The sequence below is a fragment of the Manis javanica genome, chromosome 10 (genome assembly GCF_040802235.1).
Source record: "Manis javanica isolate MJ-LG chromosome 10, MJ_LKY, whole genome shotgun sequence".
NCBI classification, from domain to species: Eukaryota; Metazoa; Chordata; class Mammalia; order Pholidota; family Manidae; genus Manis; species Manis javanica.
In genome coordinates, this window is record NC_133165.1 from 23,985,763 (window position 1) to 24,012,008 (window position 26,246).

Genomic DNA, 26,246 nt, shown 5'->3' on the forward strand with positions numbered 1-26,246 from the left:
AGACACTTCATACACATTTTTTTAAATTCAAGGGTGGTGGTCTACCTGGATCTCAACTCTGACTTCTGAAAATCTTTGGGGTTGAGGACAGGAAAGCAGTGGTCCTTTCTGTACCCACTTGGCCCTCACCTTGGTCCCTCACCCAAGCTGGGAAATTGATAAGGCCATGGGGTAGAGTCCAGAACAATGTGGCCAGCTGGGGACCTTGGACAGTATGAGCAGGGGCAGCAAAGGAGCACCTGGCTTGGGAGTGACACATGCACGTCCTCAGCAGGGACACCTTCTCATACCCACGGTCTTTAGCACTGGGCCAGCTGAGGTCAGTTTGTATCACTCAGCACCCATTGCCTTCTTCCTTGGATGTTCGCTGGGGGCTGGCGGTCCTGGGACTGGGCCCGGGTCCTGGAAGCCCCTTGGGCTCTGCCCCTCCCTGCCCAGGTGCACCACTGTGGGTATCTGGACCTTCCCCATCTGGGGTTTGGCTTTAAGGCCTTTATGAGGGCTCAGGATCAAACACCTGCATATCTATTATCTCCTGAGCCACCTCCTGCAGGGATCAGCAAAGGGAGGAATGTGTGTGTGTGTGTGTGTGTGTGTGTGTCTGTGTGTCTGTCTGTTTATCTCTATGGATGGACAGGCAAGGCTGCGTAGAAGTGGGGAGGGTGAAATTCTGCCAACCCCACCTTGGTGACCCACTGTGCCACTAAGACCCAGATACTGGGCACCGGAGTCTGCCCCCCTTCAGGCTTCCCTGAGGGTGGGGGCGTTGAGCATGTCTGGGAAGCGCTAAAGGTGGCAGAAAACACCCGTCTGAAGGCAGTGCCTTGCTGTATCTAAGCCCTGCCTTGTCTGCCCCTCTACACCCAGTCTCCACAGACAGGAGATCCCAAACACCTGTCTTTGAAGCTGTTCCCAAAGGCCAGGACCCGGACGCCATCCCAGCGCACACTGTTCTTGGCTCCCCCGAGGCTGCTCTGTGACCCTGCTTGGGGCAGGGGTCTCCTCCCCGCCCTCAGCGGTGTGCCAGGCCGCCCTCTGGCTCCGCCTCTCTGCGCATCCCTCAGATCTGGGGGTGGGGGCCATGAGCGCAGTAGAGCTCCCTTAGTAGCAGCCCTCCCTCTCCCTTCCTCCCTGTCGAAGGAGAGCCTGCCGCCCAGGACACTCTTCACCTGCCAGGGCTGGCTGCCGCCCCCTACCCTTCCCACTGCCTCCTGCTGCTGCCTCCAGGGAGGGCGCTGCTTGGCTGCTGCAGGCCTCCTGGCCCCAGTAAATTACTCTGTCAAGTGTTCAGTCCCTGCCTGGAGGACCAAAGCCTCTGGAAAGAGCCTCTCATGCCCACTTGTTGGGTGAGGACTAGCCGTGAGGTCCGTGCTGAGCTGAAGATGAAAGGTTTCCACTTTCTCATTTCAGAGTCCTTTTGGTCAGAAGTGTCTGTAAGACCTCGCGGAGGGGCACGCCTGGGCTCAGCTTACTCACCCCCTGCTCCTTCAGGTGGGTGTTTCTTCATCAGCCACAACCCCCACGGCTTCCTGTTTTCCAGGGCAGGGGTGGGCCTGAGGAAGGTAGGGGCAGGGAGGGACAGAGAATACTCCCCTAGGCTTCGCAGGTGTGTCCACAGCCCTGCAGCTGAGCTGGAGCCCTGCTGAGTGAGGGCAGGGCTGGGCAAGGGGCTCGGGAGGGAGGGGCTTGCTGGCTCCCAGGCCAGAACCCCAAGGGCCGCCTGGCCTGAGTGATTTTCCTATCCTGTTCCCATCTCCTCTTTCCCTTCCCTCCCTCCGCAGTCTCTGCCTATCTTTCCTGGGTCTACCAGCTCTTGTGCTGTAGATGCTGGGGCCTCTTGCCCATCTCTGGACTCTGGTCCTGAGCCTGGGCTTCTTGGGAGCAGCACATAACCCCACGTGGGGCTGCGTTTTCTCTCAGCTCACCTGAAGTGGTCCTGCTCACTATGGGCCTCTGGCAGCCAGGTCCAGCCTTCCATCCCACCTAACCCAGGATCTGGACGCCCACCCCCAGGGCCAGAAGCCTTCCTGACATCAAGGCGCACCTCACCCCTGCTGCGGGAAGGTGCTGTTGGCGCACTGTGGTATCATGTACTTCCAACTCTCTTGCATCATAACACCTCCAACGAGCCCATGTGATGCTGAACAATTACTAGACGGAGCTGACTCATATTTCCCCACCCCCACATTTGATTTCTTTTTCCACTAAATTCATCTGACATTTGGTCGCCCAGATGACACAGACTCTGCAGGAACATCATGATGACTGAGAGTTGCAACATCTCAGCCTGCCTGGGGTTAAACCGCAAGCATCCCAGACAGTTTCTCCTAGTGCCCAGCATGGTATTGGTCCTCTGGGGCTCCAGCCCACATCCGGGCTGTTTGCGATGCTCTGGATGCCCAGAGTCAGCCTGGACATGGGATGGGCTATAGGGACAAAGCTGAAAGAAAAGTTAGGATCTACTAAATCTGTCTGTGGCCAGGGTCCCTTTATCCCTTCGGGACTGACCGTATTCATCCTTTTCTGTCCCATTTATTTCCTTTGGCTTAGAGTTCTTAGTGGAATTTTTAAAAATTAAGTGTTTTGTACATTTTTTGATTGTAGTTTCTAGAGAAACCTCAAGGTATGGGCCTTCCGACCTCATTTGTAAAGATCCGTAGAGCACTTTCCTCACTGGAGTGATGTGATGAGTAAATGAAATAAGACTCGAGCAGGCTTTGGTATTGGCTTATATAGTAGGCTTAGTCATTGAAAAGAAGCCCAGAGCCCCCCAAGGACCCCCAGCAGCTACCCCTCTCACCTCAGGGTGGGAGGATGTGGCACCCTGGGGTGGGGTGGGGGTGGGGTGTTTGTTCCCTCCTAACTGGCTTTCTCTTTCATTTCATTCTGACCTGAGGGAGCCTCCTGCCCTGGGACCAAGGGGCCACTTAAACCTGTTGTGACTCTTGTGAAGACTCATAACACTGGAGGCAGCAGGGTCTGAAACCATTTCAGGGAGGCCTGAGGTACCACAGCAGTGGCTCTGGGCCTGGCTGGGTAGGACCAGAGCAGCAGGCGAAGCCCAGGGTCCAATCTGCCTAATGCAAGAGTCAAGTCAGCTGCTTCCTGGAAGGTTTTCCCAAAGCTAGATTTCGTTCCTCTGTGTCTTTTTCCCCTTTCCTCAAGTGTGAGATCCGTCTCTAGATGATAATGCCTATTTATAAAGCTATCTCTGAAAACAAAATTAGTTGATTATATATGACTCACATTACTCAGAAGGATGTTCAAAACAATGGATTAACTTTTTACTGAAAAAAACAAGAGGGAAAAGATCTTGACTGCCCTGGACCAGCAGAGCAGGGGTGCAAGGCCTGAGCCATGTGACTACGAGGAGTGGCAGGACAGGATCTCACCCTCAAGGAAAGAGGGGGGTCTGGGAGGGAGGCTGTGGAGGGGCTCCCCTGTTCACTGGGAGAGGGGCAGCAGACAGAACAGAGGCCTGGGACCTGCTGCAGGCCTGCTCCTAAGCTGGAGTCAATGCCCATGGCACGCGTAAGCTCACTCACGTAATCCTTCCTCATGCCTATAAAGTAAAATGCCATTCTGCAGATAAGGGCGGTGAGGTACAGTGAGGCTTAACACCTCTCCCAGAGTTGCTGGGCTCATAAGTGGCAGATGCAGCCTTTGAACCCCAGCCATGCTCTAGGCAACCCCACCACTCACCCCTGCAGATTCTCTCCTGGTTTGGATTAAAGGAGCCCTGCTTCCACTCACAGCTCATGGCCAAGGATGGTCAGGAGGGGAAGCTGAGGTATGGAGAGTCATGAAGTAAGGGTGCCAAAGAAATCCTGCTCAGGCCTGGGACCTGAGGAGCTGCCGGGCTTTGCTGAGCAACCCAGCAGATGGGGTGGGGGGGTGCAAAGAGCACGGCCTCCAGCTCTGGCCTTGGCCTGTCTGCTGTTCTTGTAGGATGGAGGCAATGGCAGCTGGCACTTCTCTGCCTGACCTTAGCGACTTTGACCGGAATGTGCCCCGCATCTGTGGGGTATGTGGAGACCGAGCCACAGGCTTTCACTTCAACGCCATGACCTGTGAAGGCTGCAAAGGCTTCTTCAGGTGAGTCCTCCCCAAGGGCACAGGGAAAGAGATGGAGCAGGACTTCCCATGAGGAGAATCTGTGCCTTCCACGCCTCCTCCCTGATGCCCGTGGAACATGCCGGCTCCCACAGCCACTGGGAGGGACAGGGTCTTGGTTGAGGGGCATCTTCTTCCTTCTCCCACTCAGCTCTGACAATGTCCTTCGACCTGCTCAGAAATTGCTTGCCTGAGGTTGCTATGTAGGTCTCCATTTTTCCATCACTCATTTGACCCACAGACCCTGCACTGACCCATGTGTCTGTCTTCTGGAGTGACCTCCTAGTGGGCTGGTGATCACAGACTGTCCTTGGACAAGCACAGGAACTTGGCCTTGAAGCTTGCCCTCCCACCCACATCGAACCATTCCTTAAAACAAGGGAGCTCACACCCCTGGCTGGACTGCTCTACTTGATCTGCACCTGTACCTTCACCCATAGCTTGCTGGCCCCAGGTTGGACAGCCAACCTCAGAATGCCTAGGCCATGTCAGTAACACCCCAGCATTCCTACTCAGTCATGGCCAGTTTCTCCACCAGCAGTAGAGAAACTCTTCTCTTCTTCTGTGAGCCCAGCATTGTAAGTGTGAACAGTATGGGGAAAGAACTGGAGAGACAGAATGAAGGGTGCTCCCATGCTCCGTCAGGAAGGGAGATGGGAGAGTGATGATTGCAGGATAGAACTGGGCACCATGAGAAATGAGCATTTGGCGTGTATTGGAGAAAGAGCAGGAGGGAGAGAAGCCTGGAAGCTGGCATCCAAATCAGCTTCTGTAGAGCAGTTGTGATGGAGTGAGTAAGGGGAAAGCATGGCTTAGCCATCACGAGAGGAAAGAGTGAATCAAGTCCAGAACAAGGACGTGGAGGCTGCCTGGTTCCCTGAACTGAAGGGCTCACTAGCTTTGAGGACAGAGGAAATGAGAGCTTGGGACTTGTGTGGTCCCCCTCCAGCTCAGGGGCTCCTGGGCTTTCTGTAAATGCAGGCTCCCAGCTCGACTGCCCTCTGTCCCGGGAACAAGCAGGCCCAGATTTTACTCCCTTGAGTGATCGCTGGGCTCTGGGGCTTCTGTGGGTGCTAATTGCCTGGCATGGGCTGCCTGCCTGGCTTCCCTGCAGCCTGCTTCCCAGCTTGGGGAACCAGACCAGCCACACTGCTGGCTCTGGGTCCTGTTGCCGAGTCTCTCATTCCTCTGGCCTGAAGTCTGTAGCTCCTGCAGGGTGGGCCTTCTGGAGTCCCGGTTGGCTGTGTGTCCCAGGTGAAAAACATAAAGTACAATGCCCTTGACCTCTCTACCCCTTAGCACCTGCTGCTGACTGATGGCCACAACCTCTGCCTGCAAAAGGCCTGTCGTTATGGACAACAGTCTGCTTTTGTCTGGTTGCCGTGCCCCTGGCCTACCTTACAGCTTTCCTGCCCCTGCCTAGGTGACTGAACCCAGTTGCACTTACTGAAAAACCAACATCTCTGTTACATTTGGCTTGAATTTTTGCCCACCTGCTCAATTTTCTTGTAATCCCCAAATCAATACTTACATACTTACATGGCCAGTTGTGAATATGTTCAATGGTGATTTGAGTCTCTCAATGCACATGTTCCCAGCGGAGGCTAAATAAGGAGATGCTCTGCCTTCCTGTTTCACCCCCTCACACTATAAACTAGTGTCCATTTTGTGGTCTTTTTAGTGCCACAGTTTTTTGCATTTTTGTACCATTTGTTGGTGATTTCACTGTTAAGTATAGTCCCCAAGTAGAGTACTAAATTTCTGGCAAGTATTCCTAAGCTCAAGAAAACTGTGATGTGCCTTATGGAAAAAAATATGTGTGTTAGACATGAGTTTAGTTCTATTGGCTGAGAGTTCAATGTTAATGAATCAACAATGTATATTAAATAGGGTGTCTTTAAACAGAAAACACATATGAAACTAGATCATATATTGATTGATCTGTGAAAATGTGACTAAAAGTTCACAGGAACCTAACCATAGGAGCAATGGTTGAGTATGCGCTAATATAGAGTTTACAGTGACTTTGTAGAGCATAACTATTGTCAATAATAAGAATCAACTATATACATACATAATTTCTCCTCTTTTTTTTCCCCTCCCTCTGCTTTTCCTTTGCTTCATCCAAACTCTATTTGGTATCTTTCCATTTTTATCTGTTTCAAATAGTTATCATTTATATCTGTTTGTGAAATCCTGACCCCAGGGAGGAAGGTCTGTGTCAGGGGTGGACACCTTCTCTGTGTTGGTACCATGTTCTTAGAAGCACAAAGATGAGTAAACCAAGCTCTTGTTTTCAAGGGGCCCCCTCAGCCCTTTCATGGCAGCCCTCACAGAAAGAGCTTCGCTTAGTGTCGGTCACTGGCTGTTCTCCAAGCCCTGGGGACCAGTACTCACATTTGAGTATTTAGTGTTCAGTTTGACTTCTAGGATAATCAAACCAAACCACTATAGGGGCTAGCTGTGGTCATCCCAGCAGGTCCGAGACTCATGATCAAACAAAAGTGTGATTGTGAAAGCTGGAAGTGACCACAGTTCTGTTGATCTATTAGAGGAATCAGAGACCATTGCTGGTCAGTTCCTCCTATGAGCTATTTCATGGCATTTCTGCTTCTTGCTCCTCTGAAATACACGGGCATCCTCAGAGAAAGATGGTGTTTCCAGTGTGACTAAAGGTCGGCTTGTGCAGGCTTGTAAATGGTTCTATGTCTTGGCTACATGTTAGCAACCAGAGCATAAGTGTGGGCCAGAGGGGGTAATATGTAGGTCTACTGGGAGATGCATAGACAGTCATGGTCTGTGGATGTGAGTGGATCTCTGGTCATGGACGGCTTTGTCCAGGCTCCAATATAAAGGGAAAGATGTAAAGGACAGAAAAGAAAATCAGAGGGTCCCTTTGATGAAGAGAATGAGGACATGGTAAAGTCCAAGAGATGGTCCTGGAAGGCAAGGTTGAGAAACAGATGATTGTTTTCCTCTCCATCCAGTCCTCTTCCTCCCTGTTGACGCCTCCTTAACCAAGGCCCCGTGCTCTTGCTGCACCAAGCTGACGTGGAGAAACGCCTTCTTGTTTGCGGTCCCTGAGGTTCTCAGGGACACTGTTCATTATGGGTCTCACGGAGTACACAGGGCAAAAGGCAGGCTGATGAGGTTCTGGGAACATGAGGAATGTTCTGGCTTTTCATTCACTTATCTGATATTTGTAGGGTCTGTGATGTGAAGGGAAGCAGGAAATGGGGCAGATGCCCAGCAACATAAAACTCAAAGTGCTTAAAGCCAGTAAAGTAAATAGAGAGGAGGGAGGAGCTACCAGCACAGGGCATTCTATGGGCACAAGTGAAGGGTCACCAAACAGTCAGTGCTGCTGGAGAGAACTTTGTCCAGGCTGGCTTGGCGGCTGGACTCCCTGCACACTGCTCAAGGGTGTGAGTGGGAGAGAATGGTGGGCCTTATCTCTGACAGAGCCCTCTCAGCATGCCCTGCGACCCTCTTTGTGTGACAGCAGTGCAAGACCGGGGGGGAGGACAGGCAGACGCTACCCAGTGCCTATGCCTTGGCGGCTGCCCTAAAGAATCCTTCAGACAGGCTCTGCCTCACGTTCTGAGACTTTAGGGGCATAATTTTCACTGCTGTTCTGGCTTGCATTGAGATGTGGTAGGTTCATGATGAAGACCATCTCATGTAAAAATACCAGGGGCTTTTGAATCAAACAGATGTTGATTCTAACACCAGATTTCAGACTTATTAGCTTTGTGACATTAAACAAGTTGCTGGAATTTCCACTGCCTTTTCATACCCTGTGAAATAGGGACAGTGCCATCCTGGGAGCACTGGAGATGGCATGTGAAGCACTGGCATAGAAGGTCCTCAGAGAAGAGCAGCTATTATCTATGTCCCTTTATAGTGGCTTACTTTCTGAGAACAGGCGATCTTCTCCTCTCTATCATGGAATCTGGAATGTATGTGACTGTCATAGGTCAACAGAGGTCTCTGAGAAAAGGTCCCAGAACAGAAGGAGTTAAACTTCAGGTGTGAAAAAGGAAAGGCTGGGCCAGAGGGCTCTAAGAGACTCTCACTGCTTAAAGGCTAGATGGCTGGTGCTCAGAGAGAGTGGACACTGGTGGCTGTAACTCCCACGAGAGCTGTGAGTCTAGGCGTCAGCAGCATCAGCACTGAAAGCAAGGATGTTTGGGCCTGTGGTGCCTCTGGAGCCCTGCGCCTGGCTCACAGGTGTCCATGTAAGACAAGGTGCCTGCTTCTAGGCTCTCAGATGCTTGCTGGGATGGCTGCCTGCTGCCTTCCTCAGCCGCCCTGAGGCTCTCCCTCGTCTGCCTCTCTGCCAGCGTCTCTCCCTTCCCTTATTCAGAGCTTGCTTTGCACCGGGTCCGCTTCCTTTACCTGATCCTTACAACACCCCTCCCACCCTGCCCGTGGAGAACTGAGCTGTGAGGGGAGTGAGTGACCTGCCCAAGGTTGTGCATTAGGATTTAAACTCAAACAGATCAATCTAACCAAAGCCTCTATTTCATTTAAAAATGGTTATAGAGGGTGGTGGATTTGAGTGTGTGTGTAAACAATTCCTGTATGTAGTTAAAACAAAACAAAACAAAAAGATGCCAACAGTTCAAAAGGACATTATAAGTGAAAAGTAAGTCTCCTTGTCAACCCAGCTCTCAGGGCCCTGCCTCCTCCCCAGATGGACTCTGTTTGCTTCCGGATTCTTTATGGACGAGCGCGTGTGCAGATACGAGCAGGCTCCACCTGCCAGCCGGCGCTTTGCTGTCATCTCCTGGAGAACATTCCAAGCGTGTTCCGCTCCCCTGTCCTTTTCATGGCCCCGTCGTTTTGTGTGGATACGCTGACGTGAGGAACCAGTCTGCCACGAAAGGGCATTTAAGTGCCTCCCTTTGCTTCTCCAGATGGTGCTGCGGTAACCTGCCCTGGGCAGGTGTCTGATAGACTCAAGAATGCATTCCTGGAAGTAGGTTTACTATGTTAAAGACCCTGTGCTCTTTACATGTTGGTAGATATTGCCAAACTGCCCTCCAAAAAAGAGGCCCAAGCTCTTTACAGTGTTAACCTCCCTTCCTTTAAAGATTTTTTTTAACTTTACAGTACAAACGTGCTGTGTATGTACCCCATCAGACCACACAGGTGTTTCCTATCAGGAGCCCCATTGGGCTCCTGTATCCAGACCAGGCTCTGAGATCTCTACACCACTCCAAACAGCAGTGGAGACAAAGGCCAGGTGGCACTCACCCCGGGCTTGTGTTTTACAGGGTGTGGCTTTGCTCCAGGGTCAGTGACCTGAGGAGGACCTGGGACTCCAGGGCTTCACGCTGTTGTGGACTGCCTGTCTCTTATGTTTTGATGACTTGGTCTCTGGCTGGCACGAGAGTGGGTCAATGTCCTCTCTCACCCCTGACTTTCTAGAAATTGTATCTATACTTAGCCTGGTTGCACCGCCCCTGCCCCCTTCCGGAGCTTGGATATAATTGCCAACCATCCAGAGGATGACAGGGTCCAAGCTCAGAGAGCAGCTGAGGCAACAGCCTCCCATGGAAACCCAAGACTCATTTTTCTCAAAACCACACCAGCTCATAAGCAATTAGCATTGGGAGGAAGGCAGGACAGGGTGTGGATCTTCAGGACAAAGCACAAAGCCAGCGCTGGCTAGTCTGGCTGCCCTGACTCCTTGTGGCAGAGGCTAAATGACAGCCACATGTGTGGAAGTGCCCTTAGCAGGCAGAAGGGAAAAACCTGGGCCTCGGTGCTAGGACTCTGGGACTGTACTAGGCTGTGATGGACACATGAAAGGCCAGCTCCAGATCTGGGCTCTGGGAAGGACCCTGGTCTGCCTGTTGGGAGATTTCCATTCCCTGAATGCTGACCTACACTCTGGAGCATGAGAAGGTCATGTGATGTGTGACGACCATCTCCCCCAGCTACAATTCCAGGGCCTTTCCTCTGATTTCTGTATTCAGAGGAGCCAGGGAAGAGCAGCTTACCTAATAATAATAATATTTTAATAGCTCCACAAGCTTATAGACTGCTCTCCACATTGCTCAAATAATGTGGAGACACACCACAAGGTCAGTGGGCTTTGGGACAGGGCGTTACAAAGGGTGGAAAGTGCAGATGGTATCCTACCCGGGGTCTGAGCCCTGCTGTGCGATGATGCTTATGGCCAGAAGAACTCTTACCAGTGATTCCTACTTTCTGCCACCCTGCCTTCCTCCTTCCTTCCTTTTTTCTCCTCCCCTCTTCCTCCTTCTCCTTCTTTTCTCAATACTCATGGGTACCATAAAACTCTGGAAGCAAAGGTGATGTTTTCCCCCATTATTTTCTCCTAACCCAGCTCTGTATTCTGTTGGATTCTTCCCCCAGCCTCCCCAGCACCCACTCCTGTGGTCAGCAAAGCTAGGCTAAGTGGCTCTCTCCAACTCTTCTGTGGAGAGAAGCCTGGGGTTGGGTCTCAGATCTGCAACATGAGAAAGATACGAAAAAATGGTGAAGTTGCAAAATCTCTGCCTGAACACCCTTGCATTTGGGGGACCTGCCCACTGGTGGGGGCCAGAGGCAGGCCCACGGAGCCCAAGGAAGGTGAAGCAGGCCTCTGAGTGACTCTGGGGCCTCAGGAGGCTCTCCGCCTGGAGCACAGAGCCTGTGAGAGGCTGTGGCTCTTGTACGTGGAGTTGGCACAGGCATTCTCTTCATGGTGTCCATTACCCTGGAGAATTAACAGAAAGAGTTCTGAGCCAGCCAAGGCAGTGGTGGGAGGGTAGAGTGGACCCTCAGCTCTTGGGCCAAAAACATAAAGGAAATGAGAGTTTGCTTGGAATTAGGAACGTCTGGTCCTTGAGTAGGTTTAGAGAATTCTGGGCATTCTGGGACCTGGGCATTTGTGGTTACAGGTGGTGCCTCAGGAACAGCAAAGTGGGAAAGGGGGGAACAAAGCTCATGTCCTGGAAGAGGCAGATATGCCTGCTGGTGCTGAGTGTCCCGTTTCAGGGTAGCCAAGGTCCTTCTGTGTTCTCCCGTCACTCCAGACAGCTGCAGTAGAGGTATGGAGGCTCAAGGAGAAAGGCTCCCTGTTTCCATAAAGGTAGGCAGAAGCCTGCTGGACAGTCTCTGCAAGCAGGGGCGGTGTGTACCTTCAGTGGGCTGGGCTGGGGCTAGGCAGCCCCTATGGCCCAGCATCGCCCCACCTCCCCACTAGACCTGCTCTGCTACTGGGCCCATAGGTCGTGAGGGGTGTGACAGGAGGGTACTGGGGCCAGGGTCTAAGACCAGCAGCAGCTACTGGACCGCTGGGTGTCCTTTGCCTTGAGTGCTCAAAGGCCAGCTGCTTGTGATCAGCTGCACTGAGCACCGGGAGTCTTGGGATGAAAACAGGATGTTCAATCCAGGAAACCGAAAGCTGAGCCTTGCACCCTAACATCTACTTGGGAGACTTTACTTCTTGCTGAATCACCTCACTGACAACTTTCTCCACCTCAGTGGTCGTATCAAATGAGGGGTACATTCACAGTCTTGGGCCCCTCAGGGCCTTACAGTCTGACTACCTGCCCCTGCCAGCAGAGCTGCTCTTCTGGTCTCGTCCCCTTACCTCACAGTCACGTCGGTTTGGCCCAGCTGTCCATGTCAACTGATGAGTATGTTTGTGCTAAACCCCAGGTGTGTCCTAGTGAGTGTAAATGAACAGTGAGTCACTTTTCACCAAGAAACATAACAAGGGTGTGCTGTCTGGAGATGGCATCGCCAGCTCATCCCAGGAGAGGGAAGCGGCTAGTCCTGGTCCTTTGTGGGACTTCTCCTGCTGGGGCTGTGAAGGGGAAAGGGAGCCTTTAGGGTGCAGATGTGGGAAGGCTCTAGGGAGGAGTCTTTTATGCAGCCTCCTGACAGGCCCATGTGGTGTGGCTGGCAGCAGGAAAGAAGGCCAGAATCAGGAAAACGAGCCCTGAAGCTTGCACATGCATGCTTGGGCACATGTGTGTGCATGTGCGCACACCCAATTTTACACAGGATATGGGAGTGGGGATGAGAAGTGCTGGCTTCCTAGCTAACCCTTTGGTAGTTTTCTGTTCTTATAGAACCTTTGCTTCCTCTACCTTTCAGAAAGCCAAGGCTGGACCTCAGGGCTCCTACCTGCTCATCTGGCCTCTCCTCTGGGCAGTGATCTGATGCCTAAAGTTAGGGTTTGGGCCTTTCTCCCCTTCTTCATGTGCCTGTGCACATGTCTGTCTCTGGGCCAAGGACACTAGTCACATATTTCTGGACTCTAGAAGACTTAGAGCTGAAATTAGCATCCTTGCCTCATAAGGGCTCACTGAAAGCAGTGAGGGCTACTCTGAGATTCCAGTATTTAAAAAAGTGTGCCAGGCTGATTCACTCATATATTTCCTGTATAATAAAAAATGAAGAGTGGGGAGCAGAGTATTATAAAAGTAAATAAAAGCGGTGATGGGAGCAGAGTAGGCAATGGAGAAAGGAGGGCGGGCGCGGCACCCAGCCTGCGGTGGCAGGGGGCGGTCCTGTGTCGGTGGAATGGGCCCTGGGAGCTGCATGGGCGGGCCCCCGTGGTCGCAGCCTCTGTAGGCTGTTCCGGGGAAGGCAGTGGGGCTGAGGAGCTGGGAGGCGGGTGACCCAGTGGAGGCCGTGCGCTCTCTCTGGGCAGGCGAAGCATGAAGCGGAAGGCGCTGTTTACCTGTCCCTTCAGTGGGGACTGCCGCATCACGAAGGACAACCGCCGCCACTGCCAGGCCTGCCGGCTCAAGCGCTGTGTGGACATCGGCATGATGAAGGAGTGTGAGTGTTGGGCCTACCCAGGCACGTGGGTGTCGGGCTGCACGGGGGTGTGGGCACAGGCACGATCCCAGGTGCGTGGGTGTCAGGGCTGCTCAGTGGTTGAGGAAGGCTCTGGCTGCAGTGTATGCATATTTGGTCAGAGAGGTCTGCCGTTCCTCTGTAGTTGCTAGCATCTGGGGCCCCAGGCGGGGGTGAGAGTAGGACCAACAAATGGGGCAGGGCGGCCGGAACTCCAGGGGTCCTGTGAGCCTCTCTAGGATCTGTATACTGTCTAGGAGGCCTGGGAATGCACCTCCCAGGATGAGGTATGTGAGGAGGGCGAGGCAGGGTACTGCCTTCAGGAGCCCTGAAGGCCAGTATTCCTTGAACTCATCACTGTTCTCATGCTCCCTGTTCCCTGGACTGTGGGGAAAGGAAGAGCCTCAAGGACCACAGGGCTGTCTGGACTTTGGGAGAGTGGGTTGCTCTGGGTGGGGATGGGCAGCAGTGATGGGGAGAATAAATATTCAGGCTGCATTCAGGTTCTATCCCACCCCAGCCTTCCAATCAGTCTGGTTCTGGGAGCAGATCCGAGGGCCAGTGCCCAGGGGAGACCAGGCACAAAGATCCTGTGGGCAGAAGCCCTGGATTCCAGCATGACCCTCTAGATCCAGATGGAGAAAGAGGAGTGATCTGTGGAACTTCCTGTCTAGCTCTGGGCTTGGAGGAGAGGACCAGTGGGGCAGGCTCACATGTTTTAACCCACCGTTAAAAAGAGCCTCTGGACTTCGCATCCGAGCTCTAGCACCAGTTACTTCATAACCAGAGGAGCCATCGACTTCAGCAGACCCTGGGAAGGGCTAGTAAGGCCCTCCCTGGGCTGGAGGTGAGGGTGCTGGGCAGGCCTGGGTGCGGGTGCAGGCCACACGTGCAGCCTTTCTCCACCCCTTGTTCACTCCTGTCTCCAGTCTGTGCCCTGACCCCTGCCCTGGCCCTGCTAAGCTTTGGGCTTGAGGAGGCTCAGGAGGGGCATTCAGAGGCAAGCACAGAATGTGGGCTGTGTTTTGGATATGATGGGGGAGGAGATCCATAGAGAAGATGTGTCCAGAACAAGGGAAAAATCACATCCCCTTAAGGGATGGGAAAAAAAATTACCTGTTGATGGCAAGCAGAGGCAGAGTAGAGGCCCTCAGCCCTCATTTCTGATCCTGTCTCCCCAGCCAATGCTAGCAGCCCTGAAAGAACTTTCCAGGCTGTCATTCTTCCTTGCCTGCACAAGGGCATGCAGGCCTGGACACGCTGATTGCTCCCAGCCCAGCCCCCTGCCCCACCCAATTCCTGTATTTATCCTGGAGCAGTGGAGGCCAAGCCCTGGGTGCCTCATGGGGCTTCTCACATGGTGGCTTAGTGGGGCCTGCTCTGCATGAGGCACTAGCGTGGACATGAAGAGGATGCAGCATGCACAGCCATAGGACCTGCCCCTGCCCCTGCGGAGCATACAGCCTCCCCAGGCCGGGGAGCCTGGCTTCTAAGGCTCCAGCCAACCAAGAACAGCCCGTAGCTATATCACTGGGATTCAGTAAGGCTCTGCTGCAGGAGTTCCAGCCAGGGCCAGCCCGGTTCATGTCCCAGAGGCTCCTCTGCTATGTCTCAGGCAAGGTGTTTTATCAACTAGAATAGGAAGAACACTCAGAAATCTTCTCAGACCTAGAAAGATAAAAATACCAGGATTAGAATCAGAAAGCCAGTTGGGCCTAGGTTCCAACTCCGTGTCTCTAGGCTTTAAGTGCATCAAGGTGCTCCCGCCCCAGGAACAACTTGTGGTAGAGGGCCAACAGTCCAGAAGTGGGTGCCCACCCTCAAACCCCAGTCAGCTCTGTGGGGGAGGACGGAGGCTTAGTCCTCCCCCACAGAGCCCTATGCCCAGTCCTGCTATGTGCCCAGAGCAGCCTCGTGTCAATCACTCTTGAGTTGCCAGTACAAGGAGCTGAACTGAGGGAGGCATAGGCTGACGCCATTGAGCTCTCAGGGTCTAGGCCTCAGAGCTCCAGTTAAATAGAAACCTTGGGCTGTGCACCTGGCTCCTTTCTGCTGGCCTGAGGGAAGGCTCTTCGTGAAGAGCTGTAGCTCCCCTCCCTCAGGTTAGCCCAACTTTGGGAGACCTGTCAGTTTTCTTGGGCCCAGAGCCCCCAGCTCAGGACCTAGGAGAGCCACCCTTTTATCACCTGGCTGTCTGTTGTCCCCAAGGCACAGCTTCCCAGAGATAACAGAGTGTCAACATTTGTAAAACATCAGGGAACCCTGGGCTTCCTATAAAGGGAGCTGCAAACCCAGGCTCCTTTCTGCCCAGGACAAGAAAGTGGTAGTTTGCTAGAGGAAGCTTAGGGAGGGAAAGGGGCTTCATGTGGGCATGGACATTTACCAGCCACCTACTGAGTGCCAGAAACCATGCCAGACACAGATACTTGTCTTTTAAATTCTCACAGCAATCCCTAAATACACAAATATTCCTGTTATTTTATTTTAATAGATGAGAAAACTGAGAGGAATTAAAATATCATGCCTCTAAGCTGATAAGGATGCTGGTATGGGCATTCTAACCCATATCTGTTTGCTCCCAGAGGCCTGTGGGCTTCACAGCAGCATAGCCCCTTAGGTATCTGCAGCAGGCCAGAGGGTGTCCACTGTGTGCTTCCAGGCACTGCCTGGGGCCTAAGACCTGCCTTTCTCTCTCTCCAAGTCCTGGTGGCTTGATGTCCTTGGAGCCCAAGCCATTTCATGGTTGAGTTCTTGCTTCTTTTAGACCTGCCCTGCATAGAACCACTTGCATGTTTTCTTGTTTAAATGTTTTCATAAATGTGTCTTTTCTCCTCAGTGCTGGACAAGCAGCTGGCACATAGTAAGTGCTCAATAAATTGTATTGACTGATTGACTATTAACCTCGCAGTATGCTTCTTGGCATCTGTACATCTCCCACTGGTCTATGGATCAGGAAGATCTCCCAAACCTGGTAGCATCTATGTCACTCATTCGGAAAAACCTGTGTCCTCTTCCTAGATGTCATCCTTGGGCCACCAGGGGTGACTGGGACGTTTTTAGGTTGTTGGCACTTTCAGATCTTGACTCCCTACCTCGATTCTAGACCTCACAGGGCAGGGAGTGGTGTGCTCACATGGGAATAACTGTCACTATCAGGGAATCAGAAGCAAGGCAGAAAAGCTACTGAGCAGCCATGTGGGTTTCACAAAGCCCACGTACACCGCTCATGCACTTTATTCACTGGAGAGCCCTTCAAATGCTCTTTCAGAATCTGCTGCTCTTATTCTAGGTCAATGGTTTTAACTTACATGTGTCCTCTTACATAATGATAAAAGTATTTTTAGTAGCTATTCATTGAGCAAATGATTACAAAATATTTCCTGTGAAATTAATAACCCCTTTGAATACATTTGAATAAATTATTCTATAAATGATCACAACACCTGCATATGTGAGGGACTTATAACTTAATTCAGTCTCTGGACAATGTTGCCTGGAGGGTGGCCCATGGATTGGCTGCCCCTGCTTGAAACCAGCAGATCTCAACATCTTCCCTCTAGAACTGCACACAGGATGGCAACTTCTATTTGATACAAGTGACTGAGAGGAATGATGCCATAAGGTTAAATCTGAATCCTCTTAACTTTGTCCTTTTAAAGTAAATCATTTATAAACTTTGCTTATTTTGTCACAGTCTTCAAATGGATTGGAATACTTTGTGTGTTCCATAGCTGAGGACCAGGGTCCAGAAGTCGTATGGGGCATGGTTACAAGCATGGACTCTAGAACCACACTGCCCAAGCAACAACACTTGTTAGCTGTGTGACTTTGAGCAGGTATATAGCCTCTCTGGGCCTCAGTTCCCTCATCTACAAAGTGGGGATAATAGGACCCGCCTTAAGCCATTGTTACAAGGACTCAATATATGAATTAATATGTAAAAAACACTTAGAATAGTACATGACCATAAAAAAAGTTAAATATTTTATCCATTTTTACTAACACTCTTTTTTATTATGTAAAATGTGATCGCCAGGATTTCCAGTTCCCAACAGATGAGAAGTAACTCTGAAGGGAGGGAAAGCACACTTTTAGAGGTAGGCACCAGTAAGAGACATCACCTAGCTTAACAGAGGGGGAGACTGAAAGCACAAGAACTCAACACCATAGCAGGCTGAGCTGTACAGTACACACAAACAGCCCTATACAGTCCTCAGGTCCTAATTTTGATCCTGCCAAGTCCAGTAACTGTTCAGAAGGATGCCTCTGAATCAAGAAAAGGTTACATGATGCAAAGAAATGGTTACACAGCAGAAACTGTGTCCAGAGGCACTGGGAAATGAGGTGGGAAAGTTAGGAAGAAGCTAAATCATGGAGAATCTTGAGTTTGGACGAGAGAAGCAGAATCCAGAAAAAGTTCCTAAGCAGGAGAGCGACATCATAGGATGTCAAGGGGTTATCAAAGCCCAGCCAGGCTGAGAAGTGTGCCTGTGGACATGGACACACAGGTGCGACTGGCAGACCAGACCCCCACCTTCAGCCCGTCCCCTCCGCCCACCCTCAGGTGAGCAGGAAAGACCAGACACCTAGTCTTAGACTCCCCAGGCTAGAACGCTGTACCCTGCCTTGAATGGGATGCCCCCTGCTCCCTCCTCTCCCACCCCACTTGACCTGTGGGGTCTGGGCAGGCAGCCTCTGTGGGAAGAGGATTGGCAGCTCTTCAGGCAGGTGAGTCAGTGACCTGGGCGTGGCCTCCGCCCAACCCTCCCTTGGTAGGTTACCTCCGCTATGCAGGGAAGGCGCTGGCTTGCCTTTCCCCCTGTGCCGGAGGCTCTGGGTGCCCACTCCCAGCCCCCCGTAGGCTCTCCCCCATCTCCCACCAACTTCTGTCATCCTGCCCTGACGAGAAGGGCCTGGGCCAACGGGCCTTTCTGGAAGCCCCGAACCCGCCCTCTCTGGGGTTCCTGTTCCTTTTCCTGCCCTTGTGAAACTCCCCAGCTCTGTGGGCAGAGGTCCTGGCAGCAGTGGTACAGAGCGAGTAGCTACAGGCCGAGGGCCCTAGTGCCCACTCCTGACGTAAGCGCTCTTCAAGCCCTGGCGCCCCGCTGCTGTGCCAGGCCTCCGGCTCCTAGCCCCGCCCTGCAGCTCCGCCCCCAGGCTGCGGCTCCGCCCTCCCGGCTGCAGTTCCGTCCCGGACGCGGCCCCGCCCCTTAGGTCCCGCCCCGCAGCCCCGCCCTCACGGCGGCAGCCGGCCCCATGCAGCCCCGCCCCTGCGGCACTCCAAGCCCTGCGGCCGCACAGGGTCCCCAATCAGACCCCTGGCTAAACAGCTGAAGACGACTTCCCAGATTAGAGCGGTGAGGCGTCACCTTCAGGTACTTCTGGAGAACTCAAAACGTCCTTGGGCGGAAATTTCAAGACTGGACAGGCTAGGAGTTATTTTGCAGGGAACCAAAAGTCTTTCTGAGTTGGTCAGAGTGGATCAGATGCCTGAGTTCCATGCCTGGAAACTTGGACGTGGCAATGGCCTTGTAGAGGGGCCTTCTCAGCATCTCTTAGCTTCCGGCACTGTGACTGGCCACGCAGGGACTCTCAGCCTCTCTGCCCGGATGGGGGAGGGGAGAAGAGACGCGAACTAAAGTTTAATGAGCAGCTGGTCTGTGCTGGGCGTGCATTCAGTTCTCAAGACAATCTATCCAGGTAGGTGTTGTGCAGTGGCAGGTCACTCTGCCACCCCATATACACACATGTAATGGAGGAAGGAACAACAGAGGGACTTTAGAAGAGATTATATGGTACAAACTTCTCATTTTATAAATGAGAAGACAAAAACCTGGACAGTTAAGATGTTTGCCCAGAGTCACATAACCTATTCTTGAGAAACTGGAGTCCCTAATAATGCCCATTGGTCCCACATCTCAAGTCCTCTTTTTCCTGCTCTCACACATCTGCCTTTCCAATTTTCCATTCATACAGTGGGCTTGGAGTCCAGGGCAGAGAGGCCCCAGTGAGCTCGGAGTGAGAGGGGAGCAGCCCTGCCTCCTTGTGCCTTAATCACCAGGAGGAGGGTTTCGTGGAGGAGCTGCAGGCCCAGCCCTCTCAGCTGCCCCTTCCCGCCCCACAGTCATCCTGACGGATGAAGAGGTACAGCGCAAGCGGGAGATGATCCTGAAGCGGAAGGAGGAGGAGGCCCTGAAGGACAGTCTGCGACCCAAGCTGTCTGAGGAGCAGCAGCACATCATTGCTGTCCTGTTGGACGCCCACCACAAGACCTACGACCCCACCTATGCTGACTTCAGTCAGTTCCGGGTAGGTCTGCCCACCGGCCAGGAGGACAAGCCACTGTCGTGGAGAGCCGTGCTGCAGCCAGGGCTCAGGCAGGAGATGGAGGACCACGTCGCCTGGAACTGGGGAAGGGATGGAGGCTGCTCTGTCCTGCTGGGGCTGGGGAGGCGTCCCCTTCCCATAGGCCTTCCTTGAGGTCACTCCTGTCAGAGATCAGGGCTAGGGAAGGAAGGTGGCCCTGAAATGTGAGCTTCTGATACCCCATCTTTCCCTTCCAGCCTCCAATTCGTGGGGGTGAGGCTGCAGGGGGCCATTCCTCAAGGCCCTCCTCCAGACACATGCCCAGCTTCTCCGGGGACTCGTCCTCCTCCTGCTCAGATCACTACAACGCCTCACTAGGTAAGCAGGACTGCCACCCCCAGGGAGCCCAGTGGGGAGATGAGCCCAGAGCTTCCTACCCAACCTGTCCTTGTGGATGGAAGGATAGCACTTACATACTACGTGCCACCCAGCGTTCTTAAAACAGCCCCTTTTTTACAGAGAAGGGTAACTGTCTCAAGAGCCCATAGTGGGGAAGAGGCCAAGGTGGGGTCCAGCCAGGCAGGGTCTGCCTGCAGACTCCCTGTTCTTCCCTTTCCTCTAAGCCAGATACCTGCCCCCAGGGCAACCTGGTTTCTTTAACTGGTATTTTGAGCCTGGGTCCTTTGGATTTGTTTGCTGTGTTTTTGTTTTCTCCGGTTTTATTGAGATATAATTGACACATAGCATCATATATATGTTTCAGGTGTACAACATGATTTGATATATGTATATACTGTGAAATGATTACAACAATAAGGCTAGTTAACCTCCAACACCTCCCATAGCTACAAATGGTTTTTTCCTTGTGATGAGAACATTTAAGACCTACTCTTAGAAACTTTCAAATATACAGAACAGTGTTGTTAACTATAGGCATCAGTGCCTGGGCCTTTGGAAGGTGGAGTTTGGAGTGGGAGAACATGTGGGTCCCGTTGCAGCCCACTGCGCCCCCCCAACCCCAGCCCTGGGAGCCCTGTCACCTCCAGCCCGTCCTTGCTTTTCTTCTTATGGTCCTGCTTTGCCTCTTCATCACCTTTCCCCTTCTGCTCCCCTTGTCCTTCACTCCACGGCCTCACGCCCAGCCTGCTGCCCCCTGCTCGGGGCCTGGGAGCTAGAACCCTCAGATATGGTACTTTTGGTCTCATCAGTGGATCTGTGCCCAGAGCCAGCATAGGTGGGAGGGGTTCCACTGTCAACTGGATGAAGAGATCAGCAGAACCAGACACTGTGTCTACCCATCTGGGAGAGACAGGAGGGAGGTGGTCGGGTGCCAAGGAGAGACGCTGGCAGCTGTGTGGGCTGACTGGCCCTCAGAGCCCTTCATCTTGTTCTTTGTGCTCGATGCATTTGAAGAGGACCAGTCTGCATGTTACACATTAAGCTTTTCAAAATTTCATATTATTTAAGAGTTTTGATACCTTCTTATCAGTTAATTGATTCGAAGTGCTTATTCCCACCAATGGTATATTCAGTATAGCATATATTATTTAAAAATCCAAACTAGTTAATGTTTTTAATTTTAAAAAAATTATTAAACAAAAATAATACATGTTCATTGTAGACATTCAGAAACTATAAATTACAGGTATATATTTATATATATATCCTTATATATACTTATATGTATCTTTAGTCCTACTACCCAAAGATAATCACTGTTAACACTGTCATGTAACTCATCACCATATTCTTTTTTAAACACGGTATGTATACTCAGGAATAGAATTATGCTATATTCAGTGTGGTAACTTGCTTTTTCCTCTTAATAGTATATTATATCATATTTTCTTGTCATTCGGTATACCTCTAGAATATCACTTTTAAAAGCTTCTTGGTATTCTGGACTATGAATGTACAATAACATCTCTACATCTAGCCTGTATCCCAGCTTTTCATTAAAATAATAGTATGCATGTGGCTAAATATATACACTTATTCCACATTTTTTCCTTATGATGGATTCATGGAAGTGGGATTACTGGGTAGCGTCTGCACACGTATGTACACCTACTATCAAATAGCTTTCTTGACTGCTTACAAAATGTGTGCCTCCTTTAGCACCTGGAGCACTGCCTGAGGCTGCCTGACCCCTGCATCTTTACAAATACTGGTGTCAGCATTTAAACATATTTGTTTCTGGTTTACAGATGAAAAATGTAGATGTTCTACTTTGCAGTTCCCTTGATTGCTAGTGATGTTGAACCTTGTTTACCAGAAGCTTATTGGTTCCAAATTCATTTTTGATTTGAGATCATTAAGAACAATGCCTGATCTTGGCTTGAGGAAGTCTTGTTTCTCAGAGTCTCTCTGTTCTTTCATGTTACTGCCCCAACTGCTGAAAGAAGAGACGGGGGAGTCCTAGAGGGAAGCCTGGCAGAAGCATGAACTTGGACAGAGGCAGTCACTGTAGGATTCCCAGCTGGCCCTGCTGCCAGGGCACAGGAGGTCCTCACAGGGATAAGCAGGAGGAAGCCAGGTTTAAGTACCCTTTAGTAGTTTCTTCTCTTCCCTCATCTTTTGCCAGACATGATAGAGCCATGCAGTTTTTCCAACCTGGATCTGAGTGAAGAAGAGTCAGATGACCCTTCTGTGACCCTGGGCCTGTCCCAGCTCTCCATGCTGCCCCACCTGGCTGACCTGGTCAGTTACAGCATCCAAAAGGTCATTGGCTTTGCCAAGATGATTCCAGGCTTCAGGTGAGGAGCTTCTGGGACACCTGGGGACAAGAGTCTAAATCCTAGGCTGAGTCAGAAGAAGGCTTGGAGGTCACCAATCCACTGGGTCCCCCCACATAGACTCAGAACCCACTGCAGTCCTCCTACATTAGAATCTCTAGTCTAGGCCCAGGAGTCTGTCCTTGGGGAAGTGCAGCCCATCCAATGTCACTGAGCAGCCCAGCACTAGAAAGCTATCTTTCCCCCACACTTTCTGGGTAACTGAACGGAAGCCCCAAGAGGCTCCGTGGCCAGCCAAGATCATTTTCTAATTTGAACCTGGTGTATCGGTTAAGCTCTATAGCTCCTGTTTCACTGCTGGGCCCACTGCAGCTGGCTTGGGTCTAATCTTCATGTTATTCCTTAACTTAAATCAATGTCAACCCTCCACACTCAATTCTGAAACCAGAGTGAAGTGATCAGGGAAGAAAGGGTTGGACATTGTGAAATAATGTGGAAATTCTAGAGGGACACAGATTTATTGGCATCCTTCACCCAGATTGCATGACAAGACCTTTTCCTAACCATGCAAGTTCCATCTATTCATTCAAATGTGTTACTGTTTGGGTAATAATGGCATGTACTTATATTTAAAGTCATGCAGTACTAAATATTCTTAAAATAATCGAATGTTGATGCTTTTAGTAGATATGTTGGGAAGTAGTTGAAGTTATATTTATGTAATATTTATATCTTCATTCTTTCTAGAAATTCATTTGGAACTTTGCCATGCAATACACATGCAATGTGGCTGAGAAATAGAAAGAAATAGACCAATACCAAACATAATTATCATTATTTCAAGTAGCAGCAATAGTTGTGGTTGGTTATAGCTGTCAGGGCAGAATGTTTCCCAGATTCTCATGCTCAGATTCAGTGCTGGCACACTGGGGGGCCAGAGGTTATCTGACATCATCCAGCTTGGGATGGAGACCAGTGTAACATTTCGTTTATTCTTTGGGGATTTCTGTGCCATGTAGGGAAGCCATCAGCTATTGTCTACATTACTGCATTGCCGGCTAGATGATGGTAATTCACAGAGCTTAACCCAGTGCTTCCGAATTTGCTTCTGCCCTGAGACAGCTGGCTCCATGTTATTTTATGCCTCTCACCAACTCAATTAACAGGGGCTTTTCTATGCTCTTCCCCTGAAATTAATGTGAAATTATAAAGAAAAGAAAAACATCAAATGGTGTTGGGTCACCCTTACTGCATTGCACATTCTGACTGCAGCAAAAGGATGAAGGGCCACTCTGGCATCAGACAGGAGCAAGTTACTGAGTGTCACCTGTGAGCTCAGCGTCGCACTGGGCCTGGAATTTACTCCCAGAGCCTTTCCTTAGAAGAGGGACACAGTCCACTTGCTGCACGTGCCAGCTCCCTCCTGCACTCTTCAGGTCGCTGTCTGCAAACTCCATGTGTTCCAAAGTCTTGTTCTGTGTAAACAGCTAGGGGAAAAAACACCTCCAGGTGCCCATGGGTACATCCACCCTAGCTCTAGGGGGTGTCCAGTCCTTATCTACTCAGCTTCATCCTTCCTTTCCTGGCAGGGAGTTGGACAGAAGGGCCTCTTAAGTTCTGTCCACATGCTCAGGTTTGATGATTCTAAGTGGTGTCTGGGATTGCACATGTGGGAAAATTGTCCTAAAATGAAAGTCATTTGTTTAGCCACGTCACCCTGATGCAGCCCCTGCCTTAGTAACCCGAGTCCCCGTTCTCCTCCCCTGCCTTGGCCCCCTTCCTGATCCTCACCATATATACCCTGACACAAATAGCACTACCTGCCCCTCAATCTCTCTCCCCCAGGAGGAGCTCAAGTCTGCCCCCTTCCTTCCCTTCCAAGTCTGATTTCAAGAGTTCCCTAGCCAGCCCTGAGTCAGGGCCACTGTGAGGTACGTAGGAGCAGACACAGGAGCAGCCCACCTGGTGGTGCAAACCTGATTGCCTTGATCCTGAACATGCTGGGGTGGCTTCTCTCTCTACTGCATGACTTGAGAAGTCCCAGAGCAGAAGGTGTTCTGATAAAAACGGGACAGGCCTCAGCTAGAGCTCCTAGGGGGACACTGATGTGGATACTCTGTGTGACCAGACGGAGGCGGTGCTGAGCCCGGACTCTGGTGGGCCCCAGGCAGGGCAGAGCCAGTGTAGTGGCTCTCTGGTTCTGATGGTTTCTGCATTTACAGGTTCTCTTTCTCCAAGAAGTGAAAGAACAGTGGCTGTGTCCCTGGTGGCCTTGGTCTGGCTGCCTGTAGGCAGGGGTGGAGGGTGTGGGAGGGTGGGATGAGACTCCTGTGGGTGGGGGGGAGGCAGGGGAGGGGCTGGGTGGGCTGCACTGGGCATGAGCTGCCCTGTGGTGGGGCCATGGCCCTGCTCTTGCCCCCCACCTCCCTTCTTCCGCTCTCGGGCTACACCACACAAATCTCCCTCCCTCAGCACTTCGGAGGAAGTGCACAGAGGAGGTGCTATCAGGAGCAGCCTCTCTGGCTAGGAGCAGCCTGAGACCCAAGAGCCAAAGCCCCCAGGGACTCACTGCCAAGCTAGGTGTGAAGAGGAGCGAGGCCCTCTCAGCACTCGGGGGCAATGCTTTCAACCTCACTGCCACCCCACCCCCAGGGCTCCTTCCTGGGGCAGAGGTCTGGGGGTCATGAAGCTTCCCTCTCCCTCTGCCCTTTCCTTTATGTTCACTGTTCACCTGGCCAACAGCTTTCTTACATAAACTGTAAGGGATGAAATTTGACTCTGACAGGGTCCCTGGCCTGCAGGGTAGACAACACTGGGAAGAAGAGATGAGAGCCCTAGAAGAGGCCAGGCGGGAGGGCTGGACCTGCCTGCGGGGTGCGAAAGGTGAGGCACAGCACTTTGCACAGCACATCACGGGTGCCCAGAGGCAGCCACAGGTGTGACAGCTGACCAGGGTGTAAATGTCACACAGGCCTGGGGGTAGGCACAGAGCCCGAGCTGGTACCTACCAGAGCAGGACCCAGTGTCCTGTGATTTCTGGGCCCCGCCTCTGACCCTCCAGCGCCCTGGGTCTGGTGTGACCTGCTCCTAGAAAGTCCTTGTATCTCTGGGCTGGGAGCCGTCTGAAGTGGTTCTAGGCTTGTGTTCACAGCAGATGCCTGCACCCCAGGATGCACTGCTCCCACTGACCGCTCTGGCCAAGCAGCCCTGGGATGTTGGCTTGCTTCTGGCCATCCACTCTGAGGGGGCCATTGAGCAAAAGGCACCGTACAAAGATGTTCCTCAGAGACTGTTTATATGAGCAAAAATAGCAAGCAACAGAATGTCCAAGCTCACTTCGCCTAGGCTAAAGTGCTCGTGGGCACAGAATTAGGGTGGACTTAGCTATGTTTGAGGAGAGGTTTGCATAGGCAAAAGATAGGAAAGAGACACACCAAAATGTTCAATGTGCTTATGAGCAATTTTTATTTGCCCTTATTTTTTCTGTTTTCCAAAGATGTATTAATGAACATGTTTTACTTGATAATGAATTAAAACCAAAATGAGGGCGATGCTAGTGTTTATTTTTTAAATGTGAATTGAGCATTTAGAGAAGAGTGACAAGGATGGGGAGATGTTCGGACACTGCTGTCACGAGGCTCTTTGCCCATGAGCTAATGACCCCGTGGCTGTATCCAGAGGCCCTGAGCTCTGTGACACGGGAAACACCCCACAGGGCTGGGAGAAAGCCGTCTGTTAGGAATGCGGAAGAAGGCATTGGACCACAAACCCTGTGAGAGGGATCTTCCAGCCCCAGCACTTTGTGAATTCTTTTCAATGCTTCCCTTTGCTGGACATCTGAATCCTGCAAGCCTTGTCATTCCCCCTCGCTATCATCTGTGGATACAGAACTCTCATCCACTAACATCCACTCCCCATCTTTTTACATATCAAAGTCCAGCCACAGAGAGGATGACAGTCTATCTACAGAATATCCAGGTGGAAATATATGGTCAGAAAGAGAAAGGGAGTAAAAACTGAAGCCGGTGGATCTGTGGGCCCTGCTTTTCCTGGTCATTGTTCAGTCAAGCCCAGCTCCTTACTCAGAATAATGTAACTAGCCATTGGCCTCTCCACTCATCAGCACATACTTATTGACCCTCTCATCATGCTTCAGTGGGCGGTGTGTGGGCAACACTAAGACAATTAAGAGGTGGTACTGGCCCTCAAGTAGCTTAGAGTTGAGAGCCACAGACATGCATATAAAGAACAGAGCTGAGGGGAAAG

At 51.5% G+C, this 26,246-nt stretch overlaps 1 protein-coding gene across 2 annotated transcripts in view; it reads left to right on the forward strand.

Moving 5' to 3' along the window:
* The window catches only part of VDR (vitamin D receptor), a 49,960-nt gene that overhangs the window by 17,942 nt on the left and 5,772 nt on the right, over positions 1-26,246 (forward strand). The window contains exons 2-7 of one of the 2 annotated variants that reach the window (XM_017652719.3): positions 1,411-1,491; positions 3,949-4,095; positions 12,791-12,921; positions 19,064-19,248; positions 19,503-19,623; positions 21,830-22,001. In XM_017652719.3, the coding sequence (XP_017508208.1) occupies positions 3,950-4,095; positions 12,791-12,921; positions 19,064-19,248; positions 19,503-19,623; positions 21,830-22,001 (755 nt within the window). In that variant the 5' untranslated portion in view covers positions 1,411-1,491; position 3,949. Of the gene's footprint in view, positions 1-1,410; positions 1,492-3,948; positions 4,096-12,790; positions 12,922-12,945; positions 18,640-19,063; positions 19,249-19,502; positions 19,624-21,829; positions 22,002-26,246 lie in introns of those variants that run through there. The other variant, XM_017652723.3, reaches the window with a different exon arrangement.